At 53.3% G+C, this 27897-nt stretch overlaps 2 protein-coding genes across 8 annotated transcripts in view; one reads left to right on the top strand and one right to left on the bottom strand.

Moving 5' to 3' along the window:
* Positions 1-27897, top strand: part of LIG1 (DNA ligase 1) — a 66084-nt gene that overhangs the window by 2231 nt on the left and 35956 nt on the right. For 2 of the 4 annotated variants that reach the window (XM_084961386.1, XM_084961384.1), the window contains exons 1-2: positions 24314-24416; positions 26947-27018. In XM_084961386.1, the coding sequence (XP_084817512.1) occupies positions 27002-27018 (17 nt within the window). In that variant the 5' untranslated portion in view covers positions 24314-24416; positions 26947-27001. Of the gene's footprint in view, positions 1-24313; positions 24417-26946; positions 27019-27897 lie in introns of those variants that run through there. The other 2 variants (XM_084961387.1, XM_084961385.1) reach the window with 1 other exon arrangement.
* On the bottom strand, positions 5546-23982 carry ZSWIM9 (zinc finger SWIM-type containing 9). Of its 4 annotated transcripts, XM_084961375.1 has the most exons (5): positions 23289-23483; positions 22313-22588; positions 16322-16418; positions 12535-12847; positions 5786-8697 (listed from the first exon to the last, which is right to left on the bottom strand). In XM_084961375.1, the coding sequence occupies exons 1-5, from the start codon at positions 23356-23358 to the stop codon at positions 6514-6516; spliced, it is 2940 nt and encodes a 979-aa protein (XP_084817501.1). In that variant the 5' UTR covers positions 23359-23483; the 3' UTR covers positions 5786-6513. The 4 variants fall into 4 exon arrangements, with proteins under 4 accessions (XP_005664703.1, XP_084817502.1, XP_084817501.1 ...); XM_005664646.4 differs by lacking the exons at positions 16322-16418; positions 23289-23483 and adding an exon at positions 23952-23982 and having other exon boundaries at positions 5546-8697; XM_084961376.1 differs by lacking the exon at positions 16322-16418 and having other exon boundaries at positions 5546-8697; positions 23289-23496.

Here is a 27897-nt window from a genome sequence, read left to right as displayed (position 1 = left end):
CTCTTCTGGGCTCTGGAATTTTTCGTGGTAAGCAGCACAAGGCCGCCCCCTAGTGGGGACGATGGACAATTTTAAAGATAAATGATGAACAAGTAATTTAGATCCGGTTTTTGAAAGAAAGAATAAGGGGGGATGGGATAGCGACTGGTGGTGGGAAGGGGATAGTGGTTACTTTAAATAGGGATGTCAAGGGCATCTATTCCTGGGAGGTGACATTTAAGTCTGAAACACAAACAGTTGGATGGGCATTCCAGGCAGAGGGAATAGCAGGGGCAAAAACTAGATCAAACTGGTCCTATGTGCGGGGGGTGGGGGTGGGGGATGGGGCGGAACGGGGAGAAGCCTGCTGTGGGTGAAACAGGAGGGCAAGTGATAAGAGATATGGCCGGGGAGTTCCCGTCGTGGCGTACTGGTTAACGAATCCGACTAGGAACCATGAGGTTGCGGGTTCGGTCCCTGCCCTTGCTCAGTGGGTTAAAAATCCGGCGTTGCCGTGAGCTGTGGTGTAGGTTGCAGACGCGGCTCGGATCCCGCGTTGCTGTGGCTCTGGTGTAGGCCGGTGGCTACAGCTCCGATTCAACCCCTAGCCAGGGAACCTCCATATGCCGTGGGAGCGGCCCAAGAAATAGCAACAACAACAAAAGAGACAAAAAGACCAAAAAAAAAAAAAAAAAAAAAAAAAAGAGAGATATGGCCGGACAGTTAGGAAACGGGAAACTCCATATTTGCTGTAACATCCCAGTTCATCCTGTATATTAGTGCTGGCCAACAAACATTTCCCAGATTATGGAAATAGTCTAGATCTCCACTGTCCAATACAGCAGAGCCACTGAGGATTTGAAATGGGGTGTGACTGAGGAACTGAATTTTTCATTATATTCCATTTAATTACTTTAGCCACATATGACAACCTCCTACTGATTTGGATAACTTCCCACTACACCTCAAAAGATCCAGCTCTTGGAGTTCCCGTCGTGGCGTAGTGGTTAACGAATCTGAGTAGGAACCATGAGGTTGCGGGTTCGGTCCCTGCCCTTGCTCAGTGGGTTAACGATCCGGCGTTGCCGTGAGCTGTGGTGTAGGTTGCAGACGCGGCTCAGATCCCGCGTTGCTGTGGCTCTGGCGTAGGCCGGTGGCTACAGCTCCGATTCAACCCCTAGCCAGGGAACCTCCATATGCCGCGGGAGCGGCCCAAGAAATAGCAACAACAACAACAACAACAAAAAGACAAAAAAGACAAAAAAAAAAAAAAAAAAAAAAAGATCCAGCTCTTCCTTAAAACTCCCACTCTCCCCAAACACCCCAATGCTCCCTACAAGCCTCCACTCGCCCCTATAAGAATCCTCTACCTACTACACAATGCACAAACAACCCAATTCTCTTTCTTTGTACATATGAATTCACCCAAACACTCCCACTCCCTCAGAACACCCAATGCCTAGAATCTCCCCAACTCTCCCTATTTCACCCTGATTCTTCTATCACACTCTCCATTCCTCCAAGAGCACCTCAGTGCCTCGGCTGTTACTCTGTTTCCTCCCGCGGTATCCCTTAAACATCTCACCCCGCCCCCTTCCGTTGCAGAGTTACCATGGCAACGCCCATCTAGGATTTCTCTCCAACCCTCCTGCAGCTATTCCGCGCACCTAGCGGGGCCCAGCACCATAGAAACTGGAGTGGTCCCCTCCTCCCCCCTCACGCGAGATGGCTGTTCTGGGACCTAGACCCTTCAGATCCGAGAGAGCCGGGAGAGATGAGGGGCCCCCACAGTGCTCAGCGAGCAAAGGGTCCTCCCCATTTTTCAGCCCGGATCCAACTGAGCACCCTGCAGCAGGCAGACGCTCAGATGGAAACGCCAGGCAGCGGATTCTACTGCGCAGGTGCTCACAGTTAGCGGACCTCGCAGGAGGCGCTCAGACTGCTGGGAGTTGTAGTTTCCTGGCTGAGACACATGTGGCCAATGGGTGGGCCGGATAGAAACCAGGTTACTGAAGCTGAGAATCGCTGGGCAGGCTCGACTGTCACTGTAGCAACGTGGAAACCTGATGAACCTTACTAGCCTGTTTGCCATGTTTATTCATCTTTCTTGCTCAGTACTTATTTTGCACCAGATGCTCTTCTAGGCACTGGAATTACAGTGGGAAACAAAATAGAGCTTAAAATTTGCTGTTATGAGACTGCATTATAACAATGATGATCGCAGATCACTAGAGAAAACGGTGTAATAGGTAATTGAGATGCTTTAGGAGAGGTAGAGATGCAGATAATGTGAGAGCACTGGTACGCACACGAATTCCTCTATCCTCACAGAACCCTATGAGGTGCTATTACTATCCCCAAACTGACAAACATAGATTAAGCAACAAAAGGACATAAAAGTAGTGGAGCTGGGATGTGAAACAAGACCACTTGGCTTCATTCTCTGTGAGTTTAACTGCAATGCTCAACTGGTAGAGATTTGTGGCATAATTTCAAGCAGTGATAAGTGTCATGAAGAATAAAGCAGAGAGGGAGTTCTGGCTGGGACACAGCGGGTTAAGGATCCCATGTTGCCACAGCTATGGCATAGGTCTCAGCTGGGGTTAGAATTCCATCTCTGGCCCAGGAACCTCCATATGCCAGTGGGTGTGTGTGTGTGTGGGGGGGGAGAATAAAGCAGAGAAAGGGGATAGGATGACTCTTTATTTATTTATGTCTTTTTTTTTTTTTTTGTCTTTTTAAGGCTGCATCTGCGGGCATATGGAGGTTCCCAGGCTAGGGGTCGAATCAGGTCTGCAGCTGCTGGCCTGCATCACAGCCACAGAAACACCAGACCCAAGCCCCATCTTTGACTTACACCACAGCTCACGGCAACGCCATATCCTTAACCCGATGAGCGAGGCCAGGGATCGAACCCGAGTACTCATGGATGTTATTCAGATTCATTTCTGCTGAGCCACGATGGGAACTCTGGGATGACTCTTTAAACGGACGGTTCAAGAATGGCTTTTAGGAGGTGACATTGTGGGGCACAGTCCAAGGGTCACTGATCTTTGGGAACACGAGGTTCCCTCTGCCAAGACTGCCTCCTCATTCTTTCTCTGTCAAACGCATCCTTCAGGATGTGGTTTTGTGAAGAAGCTTCTGCTCTGTCCTGTTTTGCTGACCATAAATCTCTTCCTCCTCTGAATTCACCTCTGAAACATTTGTCACAATAAAGCTGTCAGGGGTAATTTTACGTATGTATGTATGTATGTATTTTTTGCTTTTTTGGGGGGCAGAGGGTAAGTTCCCAGGCTAGGGGTTGAATCAGAGCTGCACCTGCTGGCCTACACCACAGCCACAGCGTCACAGAATACTTAACCCTCTGAGCGAGGCCAGGGTTGGAACCTGCATCCTCGCAGATACTAGTCAGGTTTGTAACCTGCTGAGCCACAAGGGAGCTCTGGGTAGTTTGATTTTTTTGTACGTCCAATCAGGCCATGCCCCTGCTTGAAAAGTTGGGAATGGCTTCCCACTGAGTAAAGAGTCATCTCCTCATGTACCAATAAGGCCCTGATGTCACCATCCACAATCTCTTCCCTTTCTCATGCCCTGACCCCCCCTTTAGTAGCCGGTGTTCAGGATATATTATGGCCTGAGTTGCTTCCCTCCCAAGGATTCTCCTTCATCCACATCCAACAATCTAGAGATACAAGAGTCAAGTAGGGACATTTGGGACAAGGGTCTGCACTGGACTGCTGTTAGGTCTGCCTGCCAGGACGCCTCCTGCATCCTTTCTTTAACCCCCTCCCCCCCAGTGATCCTGTACCTTCCGTCTGCCCTGGCGACATGCTGCAGGAATAGGCAGATGTCCAGCCGGGCCTATCAGAGCAGTGCGTCTCCAGTCATGGCCTTTGAGCCAGAAGCGTCAGCCTCGTTTGGGAACTGATTAGACATGCACATTCTCAGGCTCCGCCTCAAACCTACAGAAACTCCATGGGGTGGGGGTAGGGGTGTCTCTGTTTTAACAGGATCTCGACGTAGTCAGTTTTCTGAGGCCTGCTCAAGCTTTAAGCAACACGTAGACAATAAAGATATTTGTTATTAACACTTCTGAAGCGTTGTGGTTGTTACGCAGCAGTAACGTAACCATAGCTGATTGATGCTGATACTTGAGTGAATCCGATCAACTTCTTCTTTGAGATTCGATACTCAGATGCTGGTCGAAAGGTCTCTGGGGCTCAAGATCTGAGGATATGAGATGAGGACAAGATGCTATCTTTGGAGTTCCCACTGTGGCTCAGTGGTACCGAACCTGACTAGTATCCATGAGGACGCAGGTTCGATCCCTGGCTTCACTCTGTGGGTTAAAAATCCAGCATTGCTGGGAGCTGTGGTGTAGATCAGAGATGTGGCTCAGCTCTGGTGTTGCTGTGGCTGTGGTGGAGGCCGGCAGCTTCAGGTCCGCTTCGACCTCTAGCCTGGGAACCTCCATATGCTGTGGGTACGGCCCTAAAAACACAAAAAGAAATAAAGACCCTAACTTTCTCAGCCAAAGGAGACAGCCTTCTTTGGACGGGTAGAAGCACAAGGGAGAAACCAGGTATTATTTGAGTCCCTGGACTCAACTTCACTTGAAGCTTTTGATTTCCCAGTGATGCGAAGGGCTGGCTGAACTTTTATATTAAGCTCCCTCGCTGCTACTCAGAGTGTGTTCCAGAATCCAGCAGCAACCACATCATTAGAGAACCTTCTACCATCTTGGGCCCCACCGCAGACCTACTGGTGATTCATCAGTTCATAAAATTTGAGACGTGCTGAGCTATTTCCACCTGGATTTGTCCCCTGAAGTAGGAGTCAGTGTCCTTCACCAGTTGTGGTAACAGAAATCCCAACTCAAACTGCTACAAGTACTGAAATATCCTTTTTTTTTTTTTTTTTTTTCTGCTGTGCCTGCGGCATCCAAAAATTGCCAGGCCAGGGATCCAACACATGTCACAGCAGCAACCCAAGCCAAGCAGTGACAAGACCAGATCCTTAACCTGCTCTGCCACCTGGGAGCTCTTAAAATATCTCATATCTTACTTAGGAAGCTGCCCAGGAGGGCAGACTCCAGGGACTCTACCAGGCCAAGCAAGGGTGCAGCTTTGCTTCATCTTTTAGTTCTGTCATTGTCATATGCTACCACGATGCTTGCGAGCAGGTAGAGGCCTAACCATCTTTTCTAGGGCTTCTTCTTAGGATTGAGAGACCCTTTAGAAGCCTCCTGCCCTAAGCAGACCCAGGATTGGGCCACATGCCCATTCTTCAACCAATTACTGGCACAGCAGCCGAGATTGGCATGGACTAGTCATTTGGGGGTGGGATCCAAGGATGTTGGCACATCGTCACCATGGCACACTGGTCCAGGCGAGGGAGGATGAGGCCTGAGCTACCGTGGAGATGGATTTATGCGGGGCCCCTTCATTCCATCCAGCCCCAGCAGGCCCTGTGGATAGAAGACACGGGGGATTGCTGGACCATTTCAACTTCCCTCTGGGTCTGGGCCTCCCACCATCCGCCACAAGCCAAGAACTCAGCATGAAAACCAAAATAATACTGTTTTATTCCCATCTTGAAGCACAATGGTCCCGACAGTCCCCCCACCCCACTGGAGAGCCCCCAGTCCATCCCACCAGCCCCCCGGCGTCCTCCCTTATTCTGCCTCTTGTGAGAATGAAGGCGAATGGGATCCGAGACTCCAGACTTAGAGAAATCCCCAAACCGCTCTGCTCTCCTTTCCCTCCTCCCGTACCTTCCCTTCGTCATCTTTTTTCCATCCCTCTCCTCCATCCTTGCCTCCTCCTCCCCTGCCCCACCCCCTCGCCTCGCTCTCCTTGTCCCCATTTCTGCCTCTTTTCTTTTCTCTCTCTCTCTTTTTTAGGGCCACATCCTCGGCATACGGAAGTTCCCGGGCTAGGGGTCCGTTCGGAGCTGCAGCTGCCGGCCTGCAGCACAGCCACAGCCATGCCAGATCCAAGCCGCGTCTGCAACCTACAGCACTGCTCATGGCAGCACCGGCGCCTTCACCCACCGAGCGAGGCCAGGGATTGAACCCCTGTCCTCAGGGATGCTAATTGGGCTCCTGACTGCTGAGCCAAGACAGGAACTCCCATTTCTGCCTCTCTTCTTGTTCTCTCTCTCCTCTGTGTCTGTGTCCCCTTTGTTTTTCCTCTCCTCCATTGTCCCCAGCTCTCCCCCTCCTCCTGCCAGGTAGTCCCCTCCCCCAGCTTGATCCCCATCCTCCGCCTGCCCCTGTCTACACCTCTCCCCGCACATCTCTTCTCCTGAGGGTCCACCGTGGCCACCACCACCTGCCACCGCTGTGGCTTCCCCTGGGACCCAGAGAAGCAAACTGCGGAGATGAGGTCCCTGGATGCTCCGGGGGGTGGCTGGAGGGACTGGGGTGGCCTTCTTGGCCTCAGCCCTGTTATCTTTGGGATCAAAGAGTGCCCTCCTGCACCCTCCAGCACCACTACCGCCGTGGAGGGTGACAGGCAGGGGCTGGCAGGCTCAGGGCTCCGGGGCTCGCCCCCAGCAATCCCTGAGCAGGTCCACGTGGAATAAGGCTGCGCCGGTGAGGAGGCGCGCGGCGAAGAGGTGGCGGCAGGGCAGGCGGCGGGCGGCGTGGATGGAGCAGCTGCAGCGCGTCAGGGCTCCGTCCAGGAAGAAGTCCGAGGTGCCATCCTTCAGGGCAAACCCAGCGCCCGTCCAGTGGAACCCGCGGGTCCCGTGCTGCCGGGCAAAGGCCAGCTCTTCGGCCACCAGCTCGGCCAGCTCTGGCCCGCAGGCCGCTCGGAACTTGGCCAGAGGCTCCCAGTCCACCTCGTCCTCCCCCGACAGGCAGCGAGGCCTCTTTGGTTCCCTTGGGCCTTCTCCACTACCTTCCTGCGCGCCCTCCCCAGCGGCCAGGTACAGCCTCCTCATCACTGCCCACTGGGGGTCACCCTCCAGCACAGTCCCCGCGGGGGTGCTGCACGGGACTCCATTCCCCAGCCCCAGACAGCCCCCTACTGGGTCCCCACACTCCATCCCCTGCCCGCCTCTGCTCTGGGAGCCCCCAGACTGGGCGCCCCCTCCATCCCCGTTCTCCAGGCCTGTCACCCTGGTGTCCCCCAGCTGGACCAGAACCACATCCTCCAGATCCCTTCTTCTCTTGACACCCAACCTCACTCCCCGCTCCTCTCTGGCCTCCGGCCCTCTCAGCCTCCCCTCTCCCGGCGGGGCCTCCCTGTGGTCTCTGTTCTCTCGAACCCATTCCAAGGGCTTCTCCATACGGACCCCCCTCCAGTTTCTGACCTCCAGCCCCCTTCCCTTCTCTGCGTCCGACGGAGGCCCCTTCCACTCTCTGGTTTTCAGCCCACTTGCCTTCTTATCGTGCAGCCAGGCCCCCCTCCAGGAGCTCCCGTCCAGGCTCCTGGCCCCCTCAGAGTCAAACCCGGGCCCTCTCCCGCCTGTGGTCTCCAGCACCCGAATCCTTCCCTCCTCCAAGTGGGCTGTCCTCCAGGTAAAGCCTTCTGAGCCTCTCGACCTCTGGTCCTCCCCCGGGGCCCCCCTCCAGGTGTAACCTTCCCGGCCCCAATCCTTCTCACCCTCCAAGGGGCCCCCCCTCCAGTCTCGGATCTCGGGCCCTCTCAAGTGCTCCTTCTCCAACTGGGACCCTCTCCAGACACTCCCCTCTAACCCTCTCACTTGGTTCTCCAGCTGGACCCCTCTCCAGTCTCGAATGTGCAGCCCTCTCCCGTTTTCACTCTCCGCAGGAGCCCCTCCCCGGTCCCTGGTTTCCAGCCCTCGCGCCCATTCCTTCTCTAACTGGGCTTCTCTCCAAACGCTTCCTTCTTTCGGGGCCCCTCCCCAGTCCCGGGTCTCCAGGCCCTTCACCCTCTCGTTCTCCACCCGGGCTCCCCGCCCCGGCTCACCCTCTAGCCAAGTGCCCCCGTCATCGGAGACGTCGGGCGCCGCCTCCCCAGCCGCGTCGGCCCACTGCATGGCCACCAGGTCGCGCAGGCACTGAGCCACGCTGCGCGAGGGGCTCAGGCGGCGCAGCAGACGCCGACGGTGGCCGCGCACCAGGGCGCACGCGTCCAGGTCGCGCGCCGCCTCGAAGGCGCGGAAGCGCACCCACATGTCCCGGCGCGGCGCCCAGTTCCGCTCGAAGTAGTCGACGAAGGCGGCCGGGCCGTGGGCGCGCAGCTCCGCCAGCGCCTCGGCGTAGGCGGCGGGCGACAACGCGCCGGCGAGGCGACATAGCCGCGGCCACAGGCCCGGGTCCTCGCGGCCCGCGCCGCCCAGCTCCTGCGCCTTGCTGAAGAGCGTCTCGAGGCCCTGTGCCCGGCAGATCTGCACGCGCGCGCCGGGCAGCAGCTGGCGCACGGCGGGCAGCTGCGCCGCCACCTCGGGCCCTGCGGTGAGGCAGCGCACGCGACCCTTGACGTCGGGCGCGCTCTGCAGCAGTGAGGCCAGCGCGAAGCGCAGCAGGCTTGGCGTGCCCGGGCGCGCCACGCAGCAGGCGGCCTGGCGCGCGCGGCCCGCGCCGTCCACGCACAGCACCGCCAGCAGGTCCAGGGCGCCCTGCAGCCCCGGCAGCCGGTCCACCAGGAGCATCCGCGGGAAGCGCCGCAGCAGCGCCCGGGTGCGCGACGTCAGGAAGAACACCGTTTCCACCACCGCCTGGTCCTCCACGAACACCAGCTTCACCTGCGGGCGAGGCGGGGGGGGAGAGAGGTCAGGAGGCGCCCGGGGGTCGTCCGCCCACGATCTCCCCCTTTCGGGAAAGGGGAATGTATTCATTCGTTCGTAAGTGCGTGCAGGAGGCAGTGCAGGGGAATGGTTCAAAATGTCGGAAGTGGATTGCCTGAGTTTTGGATCCTGGCACCACCATCTAAATGCTGTGTGATTTTTGCCCACTAGGCTGCCTCTCGGAGCCACAGTTTCCCCTACTGGGAGCTGGGCATTCCTTCCGTCCTGCGCTGAGCAGTGGTTCTCAAAGTGTAGGTCCTGGACCGACAGCGTCAGCATAACCTGCTGGGACCTTGACAGGAATGCCTAGTCTCAGGCCCCCGGCAGCCCTGCTGGGTCAGAGATTCCGGGGAGGGGCCTGGCCATCTGCTTTGACAAGCCCTCCAGGGATTCCCACGGAGGCCCGCTGGAGTTTGAGAGCCACTGGGCTGGAAGTGAAGCGCGTCGATGGTGGAGCCAGGTTGCCTGGGTTTGAGTCCCCGCCGCACCACTTTCTAACGTTGGGACCTGAGCTTTCTGTGCCTCAGCTTCCGCCTTAACCTCCCTGTTCCCCAGTTTCCCCTTCTGGGAAGTGATTATTCATTCCTTTGAAACTGAACAGGGCCCTGTGGGACCCCTGGGCACACAAGCCTTTCGGTGTCCCCATTTCTTATTTGTAGGGGATAAGCTTCCACCTCCTCGACCTTCCCTGACTTCCAAGGCAGGTTCACAGGGTGGTGAATCAGGGAGGAGGGGATGCAGAGGTGGGGAGGAGCAGGCGAGAGACAAGAGTGCAGCCTCCGGGAAGGTCCTGGTTCCTCTTCAAGGAATATACATAGCAATATCTTTGAGTTCTCCTGCAGAACGAAAACCCCCAACGAATGGAAAGTATTAGCTACTTAATGGAACATTCTCCACCCCAGAAAGAAGGAGGGCCACCAGAACCAGCCCTGGGGCCACTAAATGATGCAAGCTTGCCTCTACCCTGATCCTGCTCTGAGGCCCTGTTTTCCACTCCCCAAACTGTAGAACCACCTCCTAATCTCTCCCAAGGGGGGGCACAGTCTTTAAGGTATTAGCCTGCTGTGGGTTCCCTTGGCTGGCAAAGCAATTAAAACGATTAATGGAGTTACCGTCATGGCGCAGCGGAAACGAATCCGACTAGGAACCATGAGGCTGCGGGTTCGATCCCTGCTCAGTGGGTTAATGATCCGGTGTTGCTGTGAGCTGTGGTGTGGGTCGCAGACTTGGCTTGGATCCCACGTTGCTGCGGCTGTGGTGTAGGCCGGCTGCTATTAGACCCCTAGCCTGGGAACCTCCATATGCGGCGGATGTGGCCCTGAAAGGCAAAAAAAAAAAAAAAAGGTGAGTGATCTGGTCCTTTTGATAGATATTGACAAGCTGTCTTCTGCTGAGATTGTAAACAGTTGACCTTTCAGGATTTTTTTTTTTTTTTTTTTTTTTTTTTTTTTTTGGCCACGTCCAGGGCATGCAGAAGTTCCTGGACCAGGGATTGAATCCATTCCACAGCAGCAGCCTGAGCCATAGAAGTGGCAACGCCAGATCCTTAACCCACTTCACCACAAAGGAACTCCCAGTATTCTTAAAAGTAGCACATTTAGATCACAGTTCATGTTTTTCCAAAGGCGAAACACACACATGAGAGAAGGCCGCCTCATTTCTGTGCAAGATCCCTCTCTGCCCAAAAAGCCAGCTTGCTCTTCTAGTGTTTCTTTATGTGACTACATGAGGCCTCCAGATTCCTATTTGCTTCATCTTACACATAAAACACATTATGTACACTGTTTTACGCCTCGAAGTTGGAAAGCAGATGGACAAGCTCACCATCGCCCCCGTAATGGCAAAAAAGAAAAAAACACCCCATGATTCCTAAACTAGCAATTGGGACCAACAGCAGAGTCCTCAAAAGGAATTGGCAGGAGTTTCCTGGTGGCCTAGGAGTTCAGGATCTAGCATTGTCATTGCTGTGGCTGGGCTCATTGCTGTGGCTTGGGTTTGATCCCTGGCCCAGGAACTTTTGCATGTTGAGGGCCCAGCCAAACACAAACCAACCAACCAACAAACGGAATTGCAAACCTGGGCAGGGTGGGAAGTTAAAACAGTGAGTGTGAGGGCAGCTAGATCTCTAAAGCTCCTGCTTCTCCTCAGCCCCTGGGGACTGGAGGGTTATTGTGTGGAGGGGCTAAAACAGAGAGGGTTGCTGGCCCCCGGGAACATCGGCCTGCTGTGCGGGGGTGGGGTGGTTAGGTCAGTGCATCTTGCTGACCCAATGCCAGCAACCAGCCCTCTTCCCCCAAGTGGCTCCAGAAAGCGGGCAGCCTGGCCTTTCCCTGCCGGCCAGCCAAGTGGCTGCAGTTTTCTCAGGGGGATTTGACAGGCCCCAGAGGAAGCACAAAAGATGCTAACAGCTGGCATGCCCCAACATACAAAGCAAGATGCAAAAAAGTGGTACAATATGCCATCTTGCTGGGGGCGGGGCAAGGGGAAAGAAGGTTAAAAATAAATTCATGCAAACTTATCCATATATAGAGCTGTGCCGTTTGATACAGAAGCCACTAGCCACACGGGACTGTTGACATTTCCATTAATTAAGTGAAATGAAGAATTCAGGAAACAAGGCCCTGTTACATAGCACAGGGACCTTCAATAATCTGTGAGAAACCATCATAGGAAAGAATATGAAAAAGAATATGTGTGTGTATAACTGAATCACTTTGCTGTACAGCAGAAATTGACACACCACTGTAAATCAACTATACTGCAATCAAAAAGAAAAAAAGAATTCCGTTCCTCAGTCATACCGGCTACATTTCAAGCACTCAATAGCCACAGGAGCTACCCCGCTGGACGCTGCAGATAGAGACTGTTCTTAGCATCATAGAAAGTTCCACTGGGAGCTCCCGTTGTGGCTCAGGGGTTAAGGAATCAGACTAGCATCCGTAAGGACGTAGGCTCAATCCCTGGCCTTGCTCAGTGGGTTCAAGATCCAGCATTGCTGTGGCTGTGGTGTAGGCTGGCAGCTGCAGCTCTGATTGGACCCCTAGCCTGGGAAACTCCACCACAGCTCACAGCAAGGCCAGATCCTTAACCCACTGATCGAGGCCAGGGATGGAACCCACACCCTCATGATTCCTAGTCAGAGTTGTTTCCACTGAGCCAGGACAGGAGCTCCCTTTTTGTGTGTGTGCATTTCCTATTGGCATAGTTCAGTTAAAAAATTTTTTTAAATATTATCTTCCATCACTTTGCATCCTCTCCTTCCTCACGCCAACCCTTCCGCCAAACCACATTTGCATGCACCTGTCTAGGGTTGGTTTTTCCCGCGACAACTGCAAGGTTGTAGTAGCCAATCACCGCAAGTGGCTGTTTAAATGTTGATTCATTAAAATGATATAACATTTAAAAACTCAGTTCCCCGGTCCTACTGGCCGCACTGCAAGTGCCTACTAAGCCGCGTATGCCAGGTCGCTGCCATGCTGCGCAGTGCAGAATCACCAGGCATTAGCATTATGGCAGAAAGCTCTACTGCCCTAGAGGATGGGCTCTGTGCGAGTAAGGACCCTGTGTCCTGCTGGGGGCTGTCCCTCGCCCCGTTCCCCTCAACGCCTTGATAAATACATGTAGAATGAATGCGCGAAGGAATGAATGAAATGTGGGAATATGCATCGGTGGGCGGGTGGTTGGATGGATGGATGGATGGATGGACGGACGGACGGACGGACGGATGGATGGGTGAACGCGAGTCTTGCGCGCGGCTCTCCCCCGCCCCCGGCCTGCCTCTCGCGAGACCCCCACCTTGGCCTCGGGGTCGGTGCGGAAGAGCCCCTCGAGCACGTGCAGGGCGTCCAGGACGCCGTGGTCGCGGCCCTTGCAGTAGGAGAGCAGGCGGCGCACGTCGGCCGGGGCCACAAACTGCTTGGAGATCTTGTTGGTGGTGCGCACGGGCAGGCAGGCGTTGGCCAGCAGGTGGCCCGGGCGGAAGTAGTAGGCGAACTCGAGCGGGCAGGCCGGGTGCGAGTGGGTCAGCTGGCACTCCGTCACCACGAGGCGGTCCCGCAACGGGCTCAGCTTGACGATGATGAAGGCCGGGCAGCCGGGCTGGGGGGGCCTGCGGGAGGAACGACCACCGCCGCCGTCACATCACCCTGCTGCCTGCCCTCTCGCGCCTTCCCTCTCTCTCCTGGACTCTGTTTAAGAAGAATTGTGGCAGGCATAGAGAAGAGGGGAGGGCCTCCGGAAGAGGCCAGCCGTGTGACCTTTGGGCAGGTCCCGGGGCCTCAGTTACCTCTTAAAAGGGAGGAGATTATCCCCGTCCTTTTCGTCCTTTTCGCAAAGGGTTGTTGTGGGGATTAAAAGAGCTGACTCAGGGAAGGCACTGAGAAACAGGGTCTGAGCCCCATGGGCCGTGGAATTCCCTACCTACCCGCTGCGGCTCTATGAAAAGTGGATGAATGGCTTTTTATATTTACCTCAATCAACTTTAAGAAATAAAACATTTCATATGCTCCTGAATCTGCTTCTGATTTAGCAATGACAACATTGCCAGCTGAGGCCCTCTGTGAACCCTGTCCCAACCAAGTCCCTTCGCTCCTTCTGTCCCCCGAGGTAGCCACAACTCAAGTTAGGTACTTAGCATTCTTACATATGTTATGAACCTATAAACAATGGAAGACTTGGCACTGGGTTTTAAAATTTTGTACACACAAAAAGGTGGTCCAGGAGTTCCCATCGTGGCTCAGTGGTAACAAACCCAAATAGGATCCATGAGCATGGGGGTTCGATCCCTGGCTTCGCTCAGTGGGTTAAGGATCTGGTGTTGCCATGGGCTGCGGTGTAGGTCGAAGATGCAGCTTGGAGCCCAAGTTGCTGTGGCTGTGGTGCTGGCTGGCAGCTGTAGCTCTGATTTGACCCCTGGTCTGGGAACTTCCATATGCCACCAGGGCAGCCCTAAAAAGCAAAAAAACAAAACAAAACAAAAAACCAAAAATGAAAACCAAGAAAACCAAAAAACAAACAAAAAAAGGTGCTCAAATTCATTAGGCATCAAGAGAACACAAATTAAAACACCCTAGGGTGGTATATGCACTTGTGTGTGTGCATGCGTGCACACACACACACACACACACACACACACAAATATTACTCAGCCATAAAAAAGAGTGAAATGATGCCATCTGCAGCAAAATAGATAAGCCTAGAGGTTTTCATACTAAATGAAGTAAATCAGACGAAGATAAATATATATATATGTGGCATCTAAAAAAATGATACAAAAGAACTGATTCACAAAACAGAAACAGATTCACAGACATAGAGAACAAATTTAGGATTACCAAAGGGGGAAGGGGGGGAGGAATTTGGGATTAAACTATACACACTACTATAGATAAAAGAGATAATCAGCAAGGACCTACTTACAGCACAGGAAGCGATACTCAATATCTGGTAATAACCTATAAGGGGAAAAAGCCTAAAAAGGAATATATATTTACAGATCTATACACACACACACACACACACACACACACACACACACACACACACACGACAACTGAATCAGTTTGCTGCACACCTGAAACGAACACAGCACTGTAAATCAACTACATATCAAAAGAAAAAAGAAAAAAAAAACCCTCGGGAGAAGCCACTACCCGCCACCAAATAAAAGAGACTGATAACGTCAGATGTCCGTGAGGAGGTGGAGCAACCGGAACTCCCACGGGTTGTCGATGGGCGTGTGAAACGGTCCCAGCACTTTTGCAGAACAGCGTGGCAGCATCTACTAAAGCTAAGCACGTGCCCCTTCTGTGAACAGTATTTCCACGCAAGATAAATGCCGGCGGAGAAGCCCCGAAAGATGTTTACTAGAATGTTCTTAACACCACCACTCCTATCAGCCAAATACTTGAAACAACCCCAGCATCCAACAGGACGGGAAAACAAGTTTTGATATATACCTAAAATATCAATCGCCACTAAGAATGAACACACCGTGGTTATTCGCGGAACGTGGATGATCTCACGTGCCTGCTCTATAAAAGAAGCCAGACACAGAAGAAGACCCGCCACATGGTTGCAGTTTATAGAAAATTCAACAGCAGGCAAAACTAACCTCTGCTGGCAAGGGACAGGATACAGGTTACCCTGAGGGTTTGCCCCTGTGGAGGGCATGGAGGGTGGGGGGTTTCTTGGCACCGGACACGTTCTGCCTCTTGTACTGGGTTCTAGCTACAGGTGCATTTTATTTGGGGAAAATTCATCACGTTGCACACATATGATGTGTGCACTTTATTTGTTTGTTTATTTATTTATTTTGTGGTCTTCTTAGGACCACACCTGCAGCGTATGGAAGTTCCCAGGCCAGGGGTCGAATCACAGTTGTAGCCGCCTGCCTACGCCACATCCATAGCCACTCAGGATCTGAGCCACATCTGCAACCTACACCACAGCTCACGGCAACACCAGATCCTTAACCCACTGAGCGAGGCCAGGGATTGAACCCTCATCCTCAGGAATACAAGTCGGGTACCTAACAACTGAGCCACAATGGGAACTCCTATGTGTGTACTTTTATAAAGGTGTGTCACACGTTTTTAGGAAGATTTCCTTGGCAACTTTCTGTTTTCTGGTGTGAGAGGGGGCAGCATAACAGCCCCCCAAGGATATTCACATCCTACTCACTGAAGCTGTGCAAATGTCCCTGCATATGGCAAAGGGACTTCTTGAAGATATGATTCAATTCAGTCTCAAGAGGAGGACCTGATGTGGGTCATCCAGATGGGCCCAGTGTGATCACAAGAGTCCTTTCAGGTGGAAGAGGGAGGCAGGAGTGTCAAAGTCAGAGAAAGATTGAAAGAGCCGTGCTGTTGGCTTTGAAAATGGAGGAAGAGGCTGCAAACCAAGAAATGTGGGCACCTCCAGAAGCAGGAGAAGGCCAAGAGACAGAGTCTCCCCCTTAAGCCTCCAGAAGAAACGCAGCCCTGCCAGACACCTCGATTTTAGCCCAGTGATTCCCACGTTGGAGGTCTGACCTTCGGAGGGGTAGGGTCACACATTCGTATTCGTTTTGAGCCACTACATTTGTAGCGCTTTGTTACAGCAACAACAGGGAATGAATGTGAGCATCACACTCCATCTATGCTTCTGTAGCTTGCTTGTTTTCACTCATCAGCTTTTCAAGACTTTTCTTAAAAAGACAACAACAACAACACAAAGGAGTCCCCTGTGTGGCTCAGCGGTAAGGAACCTGACTGGCATCCATGAGGATGTAGGTTCTATCCTTGGCCCCGCTCAGTGGGTTAAGGATCTGGTGTTGCCTTGAGTTGCAGTGTAGCTCACACATGCAGCCTGGATCCCGTGTTACTGTGGCTGGCAGCTGCAGCTCCGATTTGACTTGAACCCTAGCCTGGGAACTTCCATATGTGGCAGGTGCGGCCCTAAAAAGAAAGAAAAAAAAAGACTTCTCCATCTTGTTCCTTTTTTGGGCTGCCTAATATTCCCCTCCACAGCTCCGCCAACTATTAGGTTGTCTCCCATTCTCACTTCTTATTCACAATGCTTTAGCGAACACTCTCTTACACACCTCTTTTGTGTGTGAGCAAAACTCTGTCTCAGACAGTGGTTTTCAAACTGCAGGGCAGGGCCTGTCACTGGACATCGACTTAGGGAGTTACATCCGCCTGGTAAAAAATGAAAGAGAATTTGAGAAAACTATAGCAGAGTATATTTCTCTGATAAGATTTAAATGGATACCTGCTGTCTGAAAGGTGTTTGCGTTTATTCGTGGGAGGTGACAGCAGCGTGTTTGGTAGGAGGTGTTGTGTTTCTAGGGCAGGGGTTGGCAAACCTGTCCTGCAAAAAGGGCCAGTGAGTAGCTGTGGCTTGTCGCTATATGGCAGACACGGCCAGGGACCATATGTCCATGAATGGGTGCCAACAAAACTATTTACAAAGATGAGCTGCCGCTTGCAATTGGCCCAAGGGCTCCTAGTTTGCCAAGCCTTGTAACATAGACCATCTGAAGCCTGGCATATAGTTAAGAAGCCTGGCACCCCCAAAATGCTCCCTCACTGTTTCCAAATAGTCCCTGAGGAGGGTAATCCACCTTGAGAACCTCCGGGATAAATACTTAAGAATTGTCTTTAATAAAGCAGAAGGAGGAGTTCCCGTCGTGGCGCGGTGGTTAACGAATCTGACTAGGAACCATGAGGTTGCAGGTTCGATCCTTGGCCTCACTCAGTGGGTTAAGGATCCGGTGTTGCTGTGAGCTGTGGTGTGGGTTGCAGATGCAGCTCGGATCCCGTGTCGCTGTGGCTCTGGCATAGGCCAGTGGCTGCGGCTCCGATGAGACCCCTAGCCTGGGAACCTCCATATGCTGCGAGAGTGGCTCAAGAAAAGGGAAAAAGACAAATAAATAAATAAATAAATAAATAAATAAAGCAGGAGATCCTCAACACACCCCCTTTCTCCTTCATGTATGAAATAAAGTAAAATCCAGGAGTCTGACAGATTTTTAAAAATCCACATAGTGTCTGAGATTTTTGTTTAAAGTAACAAAAATAATGCAAAATTAGAAAAATCATTGAGGGAGTTCCCCTGTGTCTCAGTGGTGACAGACATGACTAATACCCATGAGGATGCAGGTTTGATTACTGGCCTGGCTCAGTGGGTTAAGGATCCAGTGTTGCCATGAGCTATGGTGTAGGTTGCAGATGCAGCTCAGATCTGGTGTGGCTGTGGCTGTGGTGTAGGCTGGTGGTTACAGCTCTGATTCATCCCCTGGCCTGGGAACCTCCATATGCCCCAGGTGTGGTCCTACAAAGAAAAAAAAATCACTGAGTGTACGAATCGTTCTAAATAAAATACAAATGTAGAGCCACTATGGTGGTATCAGGGAACGAAAAGAAATTCCCAGCATGCACCATTTCTGATCTACAAAAATGGCAAGTGCGTGGGGTTTGACTTGGTACGTTTCTCTAGAAAAACTCACGGGCTTTTATGAAACTCTCTGGTCTGAATTCTTTGGGCCTGGGTGTTTCAGCAACTAGAACGAGCCCCCAACTCGTGAGAGGTCGCCTCTTCTGGGAAGCCGTGCCTCTCACTGGAGACGAGCACGTCCCCTCTGTGGGGTCCCAGTGTCTTGCACAATGGTCCACGGTGGCCTCAACACGTCACCTCTGCCATTTCTCTCCATCTATCTGGGGGAATAACATCACCCCCCACTAACTATAAACGTGGCCAGGAATTTTTGCCCGTTTTGTTTCCTGCTGTATCCTCAGCACCAAGAACAGCTCCTGGCACTTGGGAGATGCTGGGTCACTACATGATGGGTGAATGACTGCATCCTAATGTTTGAACCCAGGTGCCCAGGCACACCTCTCATCCCATCGAAAGCACCCGTCACCAAGTCCTGCCTATCACGCCTTCTAAACCCTCCAAACCACCCACTTTTTTCCCTGTGTGACCAACCTACTCTAAGTTTTTTCCCTCTTTACGGAACACCATTCTCCCTTCTTGCACCTATTTTTAAAAATTTTTTTCGCTTTTTTAGGGCCACACCCCTGGCATATAGAGGTGCCCAGGCTAGGGGTCAAATGAGAGCTACAGCTGCCGGCCTACACCACAGCCACAGCAATGTGGGATCCGAGCCGTGTCTGTGACCTACACCACAGCTCATGGCAACGCCGGATCCTTAACCCACTGAGGGAGGTCAGGGATCAAACCCGCAAACTTATGGTTCCTAGTCGGATTCATTTCCGCTGCGCCATGACCAGAACTCCTTCTTTTCACCTATTTAACTCCTACTCGTCCTTCACAACTCAGAGCCGGCATCGCCTCCTCCAGGAAGCCCTCCCAGACCATCCCCAGGCGAGGGCAGATTCCATCACATATTGGGGTAGTGATGTGACCGATGCCCAGCTGTGATGAACGCTCTCCACTGAACGCGGAGTGCTCCCACAGAAATCCCGGCATCTAAAACACACACACCCCGCACATGGTAGGTGCTCAAAACAAACCAAGAGATGAATGAGCAAACACCATCGTGCCTAGGACCAAAAAGTCCCTGGGGTGTCAGCACATTTAACTTTCATGTTCACGACCCACGATGGAAAGAAAGAGGAGCAGAAAGAGAAGGGGAGAGAGAGAGGGAGCTGCATGGTAATTACAAGCATGGGCTGTGTGGTCGAGCGGTATGGGTCCCAGGGCTGGTTTTCCCTCTTTAGCAGCTGTGCTATCTGGGGTGAGCCCCTTAACCTCTCTGCCTCAGTTTTCTCATCTGGAAATTGGGGCTAATAATAATGCTGACCTCACAGGGTCACTGAGAGGGTTAAAGAAGAGGACATAAATGGCTAGAAAAGGGGCTGGTGTCTAATAAACAGTTAATGAAAAGTAGCCACTATTTTCAATCATCTTTTTCCTTTTTTTTTTTTTTTTTGCTTTTTAGGGCCGTACCCACAGCACATGGAGGTTCCCAGGCTAGGGGTCGAATCAGAGCTACAGCTGCCAGCCTACAGCACAGCCACAGCAACACAGGATCCGAGCCATGTCTGCCACCTACACCACAGCTCACAGCAGCACTGGATCCTTAACCCACTGAGTGAGGCCAGGGATCGAACCTGAAACCTCACGGTTCCTCGTCAGATTTGCTTCCCCTGAGCCACAACAGGAACTCCTCTATCATCTTTTTTCTTCCAAAAGGACCGTGGCTTTGCTTTGCATTCCACTCACTCGTTTCCTCATGATCCCTCTGGGTCTTGAGATTTTGTGGTTTCAAAGGCTGGTGTGTTGGGAGCGGCTGGCAGTCTGGTTCTAGAGGAGGCAGTGCTATGAGAGGCTGGGGAGGAGCGGGGAGAGCTGGGGATCCGTGGGTGTGACGTGGCTGTCACGGTGCAACCTTCAGGAAAGAGGGATGGAGTGGCCGGAAAGACAGCCCTTCTGTGAGGCCCCTGGACCCTCAGCCCAGCCGCCTCCCTGGCCTCCGCTTTCTCTCCCCCAGCCCAGGTCCATCAGGCCCCAGAGGGTCTTCCTACCCCCCAGAGCTGCCCCAGCTCGCCGCCGCCGCCGGGGCTCCCCAGTGCCCCAGGATAAAGTCCCAGCATTCCAGCCACATCTCCTGCCTTTTCTCCCGCACTAACTCCCCAGATTCAGACCTCGGTCCCTGGGCTGTGACGCCAGAGAGGCCCTGCCTGAGTTGCTGGAGGGACAGAGAGGTTCAGAAGTGATGGGCCCACATCATCAGCCACCTCCACTCATGAGCTCCCCCCGCCCCTGCCCCGCCGAGGACCCTCTCACTGACCCCCAGTCACCAGGCCCGAGCCCAAGGCACCGTCCTTGCCCCCGTGCCAGCCTGTACTGTCTTGCCACACCTCCGGTCCCCACCTCCCTCTGCTATTTGTAGAGAGCCAGTGCCTGCATGTAGTATGTGCCGTGTGTTTAAGTCAAATACTGTACATACACAGATATAGAAACAAAAACCTTTCCAGACTCCACTGACGGGTCACCTCTTCCAGGAAGCCCTCCAGGTCCACCTGTAAGCTCTCAGTAGAGCTGGCCACTCCTCTTTTGTCATGCTCCATTTCCCTCGTCAACCTCTTACTACCTCGGGCCATTTCTTTTTTGCCCCCTGGAGGGAGGAATGTCTCTGTCTCCTAGATTAGATCCTGAACCCCTCAAGCGCAGGGACCACTGCTCCATAGGCCCTACGTTCTGGGTTCCCATATACACCGTAGGGGCTCCATAAGTGTCTGTTGCTTTGAATCGGCTTCTGCTAACAAATAGTGCTTCCAGATTGGGCCTAAGCTTCCGGCAAGCTCGGATGTTCTAGGGATCCGGGCTTCTCTGGGTGTTTGATGCTGTTCTGCTTCGGGATCGCCAAGTCTGTTTCTAGAACAAGCAGTGCATAAGCTATGGAGAATCTGAATTCTCACATTAAACGTTTAAGTAACGGTGAGTGAGAATGGCCGCTCGCGAGTGCTCACCTGGGCCCCCCTGAAGCATGTGCCTGTCTTGGCTCATTTACTCCTCAACAAACTCCAGCGATCCATACCGTTACTTCTCCCATCTTCCCAGGGAGGAAGCTGATGCCTGGAAAGGGGACGGCCCTAATTCAACGTCAAGGATGGATCAGTGCTGGGGTCCTGGTTGGTATCCAGGCTGCCGCCCCCCCCGGGCTGTGCTCTTGGCTCTGGAAAGGCTGTCACGGACGGACGCAGCCGCCCTGGGTCCCAGGCAGGGGTAGCGCCTCCCTGCACGCAGCCTCACAATAAACTCACAACAAGCCCGCAAGGCAGGTACTGCGGTAACCCTCTTGCAGAGAGGAGGAAACCGAGCCTGAGAGATGGGCGGTCCGTGGCCTCAAACCCCACCCAGGAAGTGGTGGAGCGGATCTTAAGCAGTCTGCAGGCAGAGTCTCTGTCTTTTTTTTTTTTTGCTTTTTAGGGCTGTTCCCACGGCACATGGAGGTTCCCAGGCTAGGGGTCTAATCTGAGCTGTAGCCGCTGGCCTACACCACAGCCACAGCCATATTCACCACATCTGCGATCTACACCACAGCTCAGGGCAATGCCCAATCCTTAACCCACTGAGGGAGGCCAGGGATCAAACCTGCGCCACGATGGGACCTCCCAGAGCCTCTGTTCTTAAGCACTTCCCTCTGTCTACAGCCCCATCCAAGGGTCGCCAACTCACACGCAGTCAGGGTCCTGACAGGCCAAACAAGGAAGTGGTGAAGGCGGAGGTGGAAGGGACTGGGGGGGGGTGGCAAACCTGAGCGCCAAGGCTCAGTCCCACGGGGACTCAGTCTCAGCGTCTGTCCTTGGAAACCCCACACTGCATGGGAATGTTCGGGGTTTAAAACTGGGGTCAGTTAAAACACCCCCGGCCACCCGGAGACCTTTCCTAGCCCTCTTGGATTTCTCAAGCTGCTTGTGGCATTACACTTGGAGGGAACTACCCTTGAGTTTGTTCACGGAATGTCAGTCTTCCGTCCAGTAAGAAAGTTCTAGAAGAGCGAGGAATTTGCCTTGCTAAACCCCACACCGCCCCCAAGTGAAAGATCCCTAGCTCCCAGCATGGGACCTGGCCTTGTATCTCCTGAATGGATGGATTTTTTTTCTATCTTTATCCTGTGGTTTTCTCTGCAGCCCAGACTCTAATCTCTCTGTAGGTGTCCAAAATCTGGCTCTCATCTGTTTCTCCTGGCTGTTTGGTGTCTTTGGCACTAAGTCTCCATGTTTCTGGAATTTTCTTTATGTCGTGTGTGTGTGTGTGTGTGTGTGTGTGTGTGTGTGTGTGTGTCCATCTGGCTCTCTGCCTCTGCGTGGCTCTTTATTATAAAGTCTGTAACTGGAGCCCACCCGCTAAAGGTGTGCGCCTTTGTCCCTCTGGGAACCGGCTGTCTCTGTCTCAGGAAGCTTCCCTCCTGACTCCCCTGGCCTCTCTTCACCGTGTGTTTAGGGGCTTTCGTTGGAATCGCTGCCCTCCTAGTCTCGGGGTGGGGGGCTCGGCGCCTCCCCCTTCCCCTGGCGGCCCCTCCCCCCAGCACCCCGCAGGGCAGGCGGCTCAGCTCACGCACCCCACGGCGGGCCGGCTGGGCGCGCGCACGTCCTTGCACACCAGCCGCACGTAGCTGTACTTGAGCACGTCGATGAGCGTGTAGAGCGGGGGCGCGCTGGCCCAGCGGCAGCGCGCCAGGTGCATGGAGCTCTTGACGAAGAAGAGCGCCAGCCGCTGCTGGCACCAGGCGTCGAAGAAGCGGCTGAACTCGGCCCAGGAGAAGAAGGCCCTCTCCCGCAGCTCCTGCTCCTCCTGCCCCGCCACCGTGCCGGGAGGGGGCTCCATCCTGGGGTGCCTGAGTGGGAGGGGCAGGGAGGACACGTGGAGATCAGATCCATCCCCACCCGAGGGGGCCCTCTTCCTCCACTCTGCGCCTGCTCTTCAGGGCTGATTCCTCAATCCAGGTGGGGCCTGGGGCGGGATAGTCCCGTTAATCTCTAGACATGAACCTCCACCCCATCTCTGGCTTCCTCCCACCGCGTGTTTTATTCTTGGGACAACTGGAACCTTTCATCCTGATCCTAACTCCAACGCCGGTCCCCTTCTCCACGGGTGTGACCCCCACCCCCACCCCCGTACAATTAAGGTCCCTCTCCCAAAATAGGCGTCCTTAAACTCAGTCGCGGACGCCTCCTCAAATGTGTTCTCAGCTTCCAGGTAGGATCTCCTCGCCTTCCAGATATGCCTCCCACATTTGGCGGCAGCCTCTAGTGCCTCCATTTCCATAGAAATACCCTCCCCCGCCCCATGTGCCTACACTTGGGCTGTAAGCCACATCCAGCTTGTCCCCCCTCTAAAAATGTTCCATCTCCAGATGTGCTCTGCCCATTCAGTTATGGGTTCCTTGTCCCCAGTCATACTCTTTTTCTTTTCTTTTGTTTTTTAATGGCCGCACTGGTGGCATATGGAGGTTCCCAGGCTAGGGGTCCAATCCGAGCTGTAGCCACCGGCCTACGCCACAGCAACACGGGATCCAAGCCTCTTCTGCGACTTACACCACAGCTCACAGCAACGCGGGATCCTTAATCCGTTGAGCAAGGGCAGGGATCGAACCCACGGCCTCATGGTTCCTAGTCGGGTTCGTTAACCGCTGAGCCACAACAAGAACTCTGCTAGTCGTATTCTTCATGCATCTGTGGCTCCCTCCTCCCCAGATGTGTCTCAGATTCTAGGCAGCTATTGCCCCTCTCCTGGATGGGACCCCTATGGGTTGCCATATCCAGCTGTGGAGGTGCCCCCGTATCCAGACGTCCTCCCCACATCTAGTATGGACCCTCTGCCTACAGGTGTGTGCCCCATTCACTTGTGGCCAATTCTCAGAAGTGTCACCAATATTCATCTGTGGTCTCTTCCTGCCCAGATATACCGCCCAGTCCAGTTGTGGCCCCCTCCTCTCATCTACAGTTCCCGTCCTCCCCAAATATGGGTCCTCATCCTAGACATGGTCCGTCGTCCTTAGATGGGCTTTATCACCCCAGATGCTCCCCCACGTCCAGCTTCGCCTCCCCCCCTTGGGCAGCCCCTCCCAGCTGGCTCCTGTCTCCCCAATCCCTCCCAGCCCCGCCCGCCTCGGCACCTCCCATCCAGGCTGTCCCACCCAGCTGTGCCTCTCCCCTCCCCCAGATGTGCACCCTTCCCGCCCCTCCCCAATCACCTACCCGCCCCGGAGCGGCGTCCACCTCCCACAATGCCCCGCGCCGAGGCCCGGCCCGGCCCTTGCTCCCGGGATGCCCCGCGCGGCCTCCCGCCTCTCTTCCCGCCGTGCCTCGCGAAGCAGCTTCCACCGAAGCTCCCTTTTCTTGGCGGTCACTCCTTGGACCCGCAGCCGCACCCACTCATTCAGTACAAGAGGAGGCTCGGGGCCGTTTCCCAGCGTGCTCTGCGGGAGGGCTCGCCCCACTTCACCCCCTTTCTTGCGGTCTCGCGGCCAAGAAACTACAACTCCCAGGACCCTCTGCGCGACGGCGGCGCGGCCGTCCTCCGGGCTCCGCCCCTCAGCTCGGCCCCGCCCCCGGCCGTAGAAGTCTGCGCGCGAACTCCGTGGCGCGAATTTGGTACTGCAGTGTAGCGCCCTGCGGTTCCGGGTGTGACGCTCTGGCCAGCGGTGTCTGGCCCGGAGAGAGGCAAGTGGAGTCGTCCGTGCGGGGCTTCAGGGCTGGGGAATGGCGCGCGTGTAGTAAACTCAGAGTTCATGCCTTCGCAGCGTCGGTCAGCTGCAGAGGAGCGGACGTGGGGAGACGCTGAGGCGGCCAGGAGCGCGCTGTGGAGGGGAGAGAGCGGGCAATGGGCCGCTCGAGGGGGCGGGGCAGCATCTGTCGGAGGCTCAGGGGCAGGTAGAATGTAGGTGAGGCCTGGAGCCCCTGGACTGAACTGGCTCTGAGGAGAGGCCTGGAGGGGCGGGACCACATGGAAGGGCGTGTCTATAGAGGGATGGGGGCGGGGAAAGGCTGTTGGTGGGCGGGGTCATCTGGAAGTTGGACTTGCGGGGCGGGGCCGGGGGAGGCGGGCCCACCTGGAAGGGGTGGGGCTAGGGAAAAGTTTAATGAAAATGTTGGAAGAGGAGTTTCCGTCGCGGAAACGAATCCGGCTAGGAACCATGGAGTTGCGGGTTCGATCCCTGGCGTCGCAGACGCGGCTCGGTGGCTCGGCTGTAGCATAGGCCGGCAGCGTCAGTTAGATCCCTAGCATATGGGAACCTCCATATGCCGTGGGGGCGGCCCTAAAAAAAAAAAAAGCAAACAAAAAAAGGACGGGGCCAGCTTTAAAGGCTGAACCCAGGTAGATGGGTGGGGTCAGGGGGAAGTCAATGGTAAGACTGAGGCAAAGGCCTAATGGGCTAAGGCCTTATGAAAGGTCAGGAACTTTCTGGAGGGCCCTGCAAGGAGGCGGCCAAGGCGTGGGAGGGAGTGGGGCTCAGGGGAGAGTAGCTGAAAGGTCTGAACTTATCATTGCCCAATGGCTTATCATTGCCTGAGGGCCCGAGAGGCCTGAGGAGGGAAGAGAGAAGTCTTGGAGAGCTTCAAGGGTAACGGGTTGGGCACTTGGCAGGGAGGGGCATTTGGAAAGGGGAGCTGGCTTGGAAGGGGGAGGGGAGACAGCAGAAAATGGGATTATGGCCGTCACTCCTTGGCCACCATTTCAGCCCATTTGAACCTCTGACTTATTAGGCAGCCTGAGAAGAAGGCACGAGGGAAAGGCAGGAAGGATGTGTTGAGTTGAGTAAGACCGTAAGAGTTTAATTTTAGGATCCTTAGGCCTGCAGATCTCCCCCTCCATCCCCAGGGCTAATGACCCTGGGAGAGGGATAGGGATGTTTTTTGTTTCTTTGTTTGTTTGTTTTGTTTTGTCTTTTTGCCTTTTTAGGGCCACACCCGTGCGGCACATGGAGGTTCCCAGTTTAGGAGTCTAATCGGAGCTGTTGCTGCTCGCCTACATCACAGCCACAGCAATGCCAGATCCTTAACCCAATGAGCAAGGCCAGGGATCAAACCCACAACCTCATAGTTCCTAGTCGGACTCGTTTCTGCTGCGCCACAATGGGAACTCCGGGGTAGGGATGTTTTAAATGCGAATCCAGATAGTTCTCAGAACTGGAACCCTCTGTTTCTGGTGTCTGTCATTGACTGGTTGTGTGGCCCTGACCAGGGCACTGTCCCTCTCCTGTCTCTGCTTCCTGAGTTGTCTTTTAGGGGACGCAAAGCTGTTTTAACCTCGGCACAAAGGAGAGTAGCATATTCAGGAGAAAGGTATAAAATATTTCACGGGAGTTCCCATCTTGGCTCAGCAGAAATGAATCCGACTAGTATTCATGAGAAGTGGGTTCAATCCCTGGCCTTGCTTAGTGGGTTAAGGATTGGGTGTTGCTGTGGCTGTGGCATAGGCCAGCAGTTTTAGCTCCAATTTGACCCCTAGCCTGGGATCCTCCATATGCCATGGGTGCAGCCCTAGAAACACACACACACAAATAAAATATTTCAGTCTAGTGCATTCTCCAGTGGAATGGCATTCAGTAATTAAATGCATCATATGACAGTTTGTTTATCCATTCACCCTTGAAGGACCATTATAAATACGCAGGGGGTACATTCCTTCAAGGCTTTAGAAAGAGAAGAAAAAGGATTAGCTCACACACAGGTGGTTGGTCTGGGTCAGCACCTGGGAAGATCTTTGAAGGGCTCCTGGGCCTCATAGGAAGAGAGGCCTTTCTCCCTGTCTTCAGAGTGGACATTCTTTCTTCTTCTTCTTCTTATTTTGTTTTTTTAGGGCTGCACTTGCAGCATATGGAAGTTCCCAGGCCAGGAGCCCACAGCCACGTCGGATCCTTAACCCACTGAGCGAAGCCAGGGATTGAACCTGCATCCTCATGGATGCCAGTCAGATTTGTTTCCACTGAGCCACGATGAGAACTCCCCAGAGTGGACACTTTTTCCTTGTGGGAAATGCGGGGTCGTCTTTAGTGGTGGAGGCCGATGTATGTGGTGGACAGGTCCGGAGGAGGCTGACCTGGTTAGCATAGAGTTCCAGCCCACTTGTGTAGACGCTGCAGCCATTCCCCACACCTCAGCATGTGAAGCTTTATCCTAGTTAGAGGGGTAGGTGTCTGGATCTCTGCGCAGTCAGAATCCTCGCTGAGTATTTGGATGTCTGTTTCAGGAACAGCCGACTGAGAAGAGGAGGCTGAGAGGGGAGAGAGAATTCTGACGCCATCATGCAGCGAAGTATCATGTAAGGACCCGCCACCGTCCTACCACCACCAGGCTCCCCTCTCCTCTCTCTAATGCTGTGCCTTTTTTTTTTTTTTCTATATTAAAATTGTTATATTATGCAACTAAAATTTATAAAGAAGAAAGCCTTATATACCATTAAATATTTTATATAGCATAATAAAAAGAATAGCTTAACTGGTAAGAATAACAAAAATAATATACCCTCTGAAAATAAGTAAGATATAAAATGCATAAATTGGTTAAAAAACATTGTAACTATATAAACATGTCCTCACAGTTTGTTACATCTTCTTGATTCTTCAGTATAGGCATTACACCATTCTAGGTGATGTGATAAACAAGACATTATAGGCCTTACATTGTACCGTGGAGAGAAATGGTTATTAATAATACAGTTGTAGAACTGTATTATTTAATTATAATTATCATAAATTCTTTGATGGAGAGGAAATCAGAATCAGATCTAAGAAGACTTCAGCATTCCAAGAATGATGTCAAATGACCCCCTTCATGGTGGATGATGCGCTTATTTACTATGAGATATGTTTCTTCTCCAGAGACTCCTTGTTTGTGTATCAATTGTAGATTTTTGGTTTGCAGTTATTCTGCAGTTTTGATATGAGTTTATATGTATATGAGATTGTTTTAAGTTGTTCTCTTAATTGCAAGTTCATCTCCAGTGTCCTGCATTTGTACCCACCTCTTCTCATGATTTCTGATTTTGGTGGCATAATTGTGCATGGATGATTTCGTATCTTTACTGTATATGTACTTTTACTGGTGAGCCTTGTCATTTGTGGAATTTTTGTTTCCTGTTGCTGTCTTTTCTTTTCTGCCTAGAGAAGTTCCTTTAGTATTTGTTGTAAGACTGGTTTCA

The sequence above is a fragment of the Sus scrofa genome, chromosome 6, assembly GCF_054392235.1.
Source record: "Sus scrofa isolate SSC_HxYL_T2T_F1_AM1 chromosome 6, Sscrofa_HxYL_maternal_Yorkshire_Landrace_v2.0, whole genome shotgun sequence".
NCBI lineage: Eukaryota > Metazoa > Chordata > Mammalia > Artiodactyla > Suidae > Sus > Sus scrofa.
This window is presented reverse-complemented; position numbering and strand designations above follow the sequence as displayed.

Coding starts and splice junctions, on each gene's coding strand:
- ZSWIM9 (XM_084961375.1), bottom strand. CDS start 23,358: ATGAGGCCGTGGGTTCGATCCCTGCCCTTGCTCAACGGATTAAGGATC. Junction 22,589..23,288: donor GCGTTGCTGTGAGCTGTGGT/GTAAGTCGCAGA, acceptor CCTCCCACTCAG/GCACCCCAGGATGGAGCCCC. Junction 16,419..22,312: donor CCCAGCCGGCCCGCCGTGGG/GTGCGTGAGCTG, acceptor ATTTTTTACCAG/GCGGATGTAACTCCCTAAGT.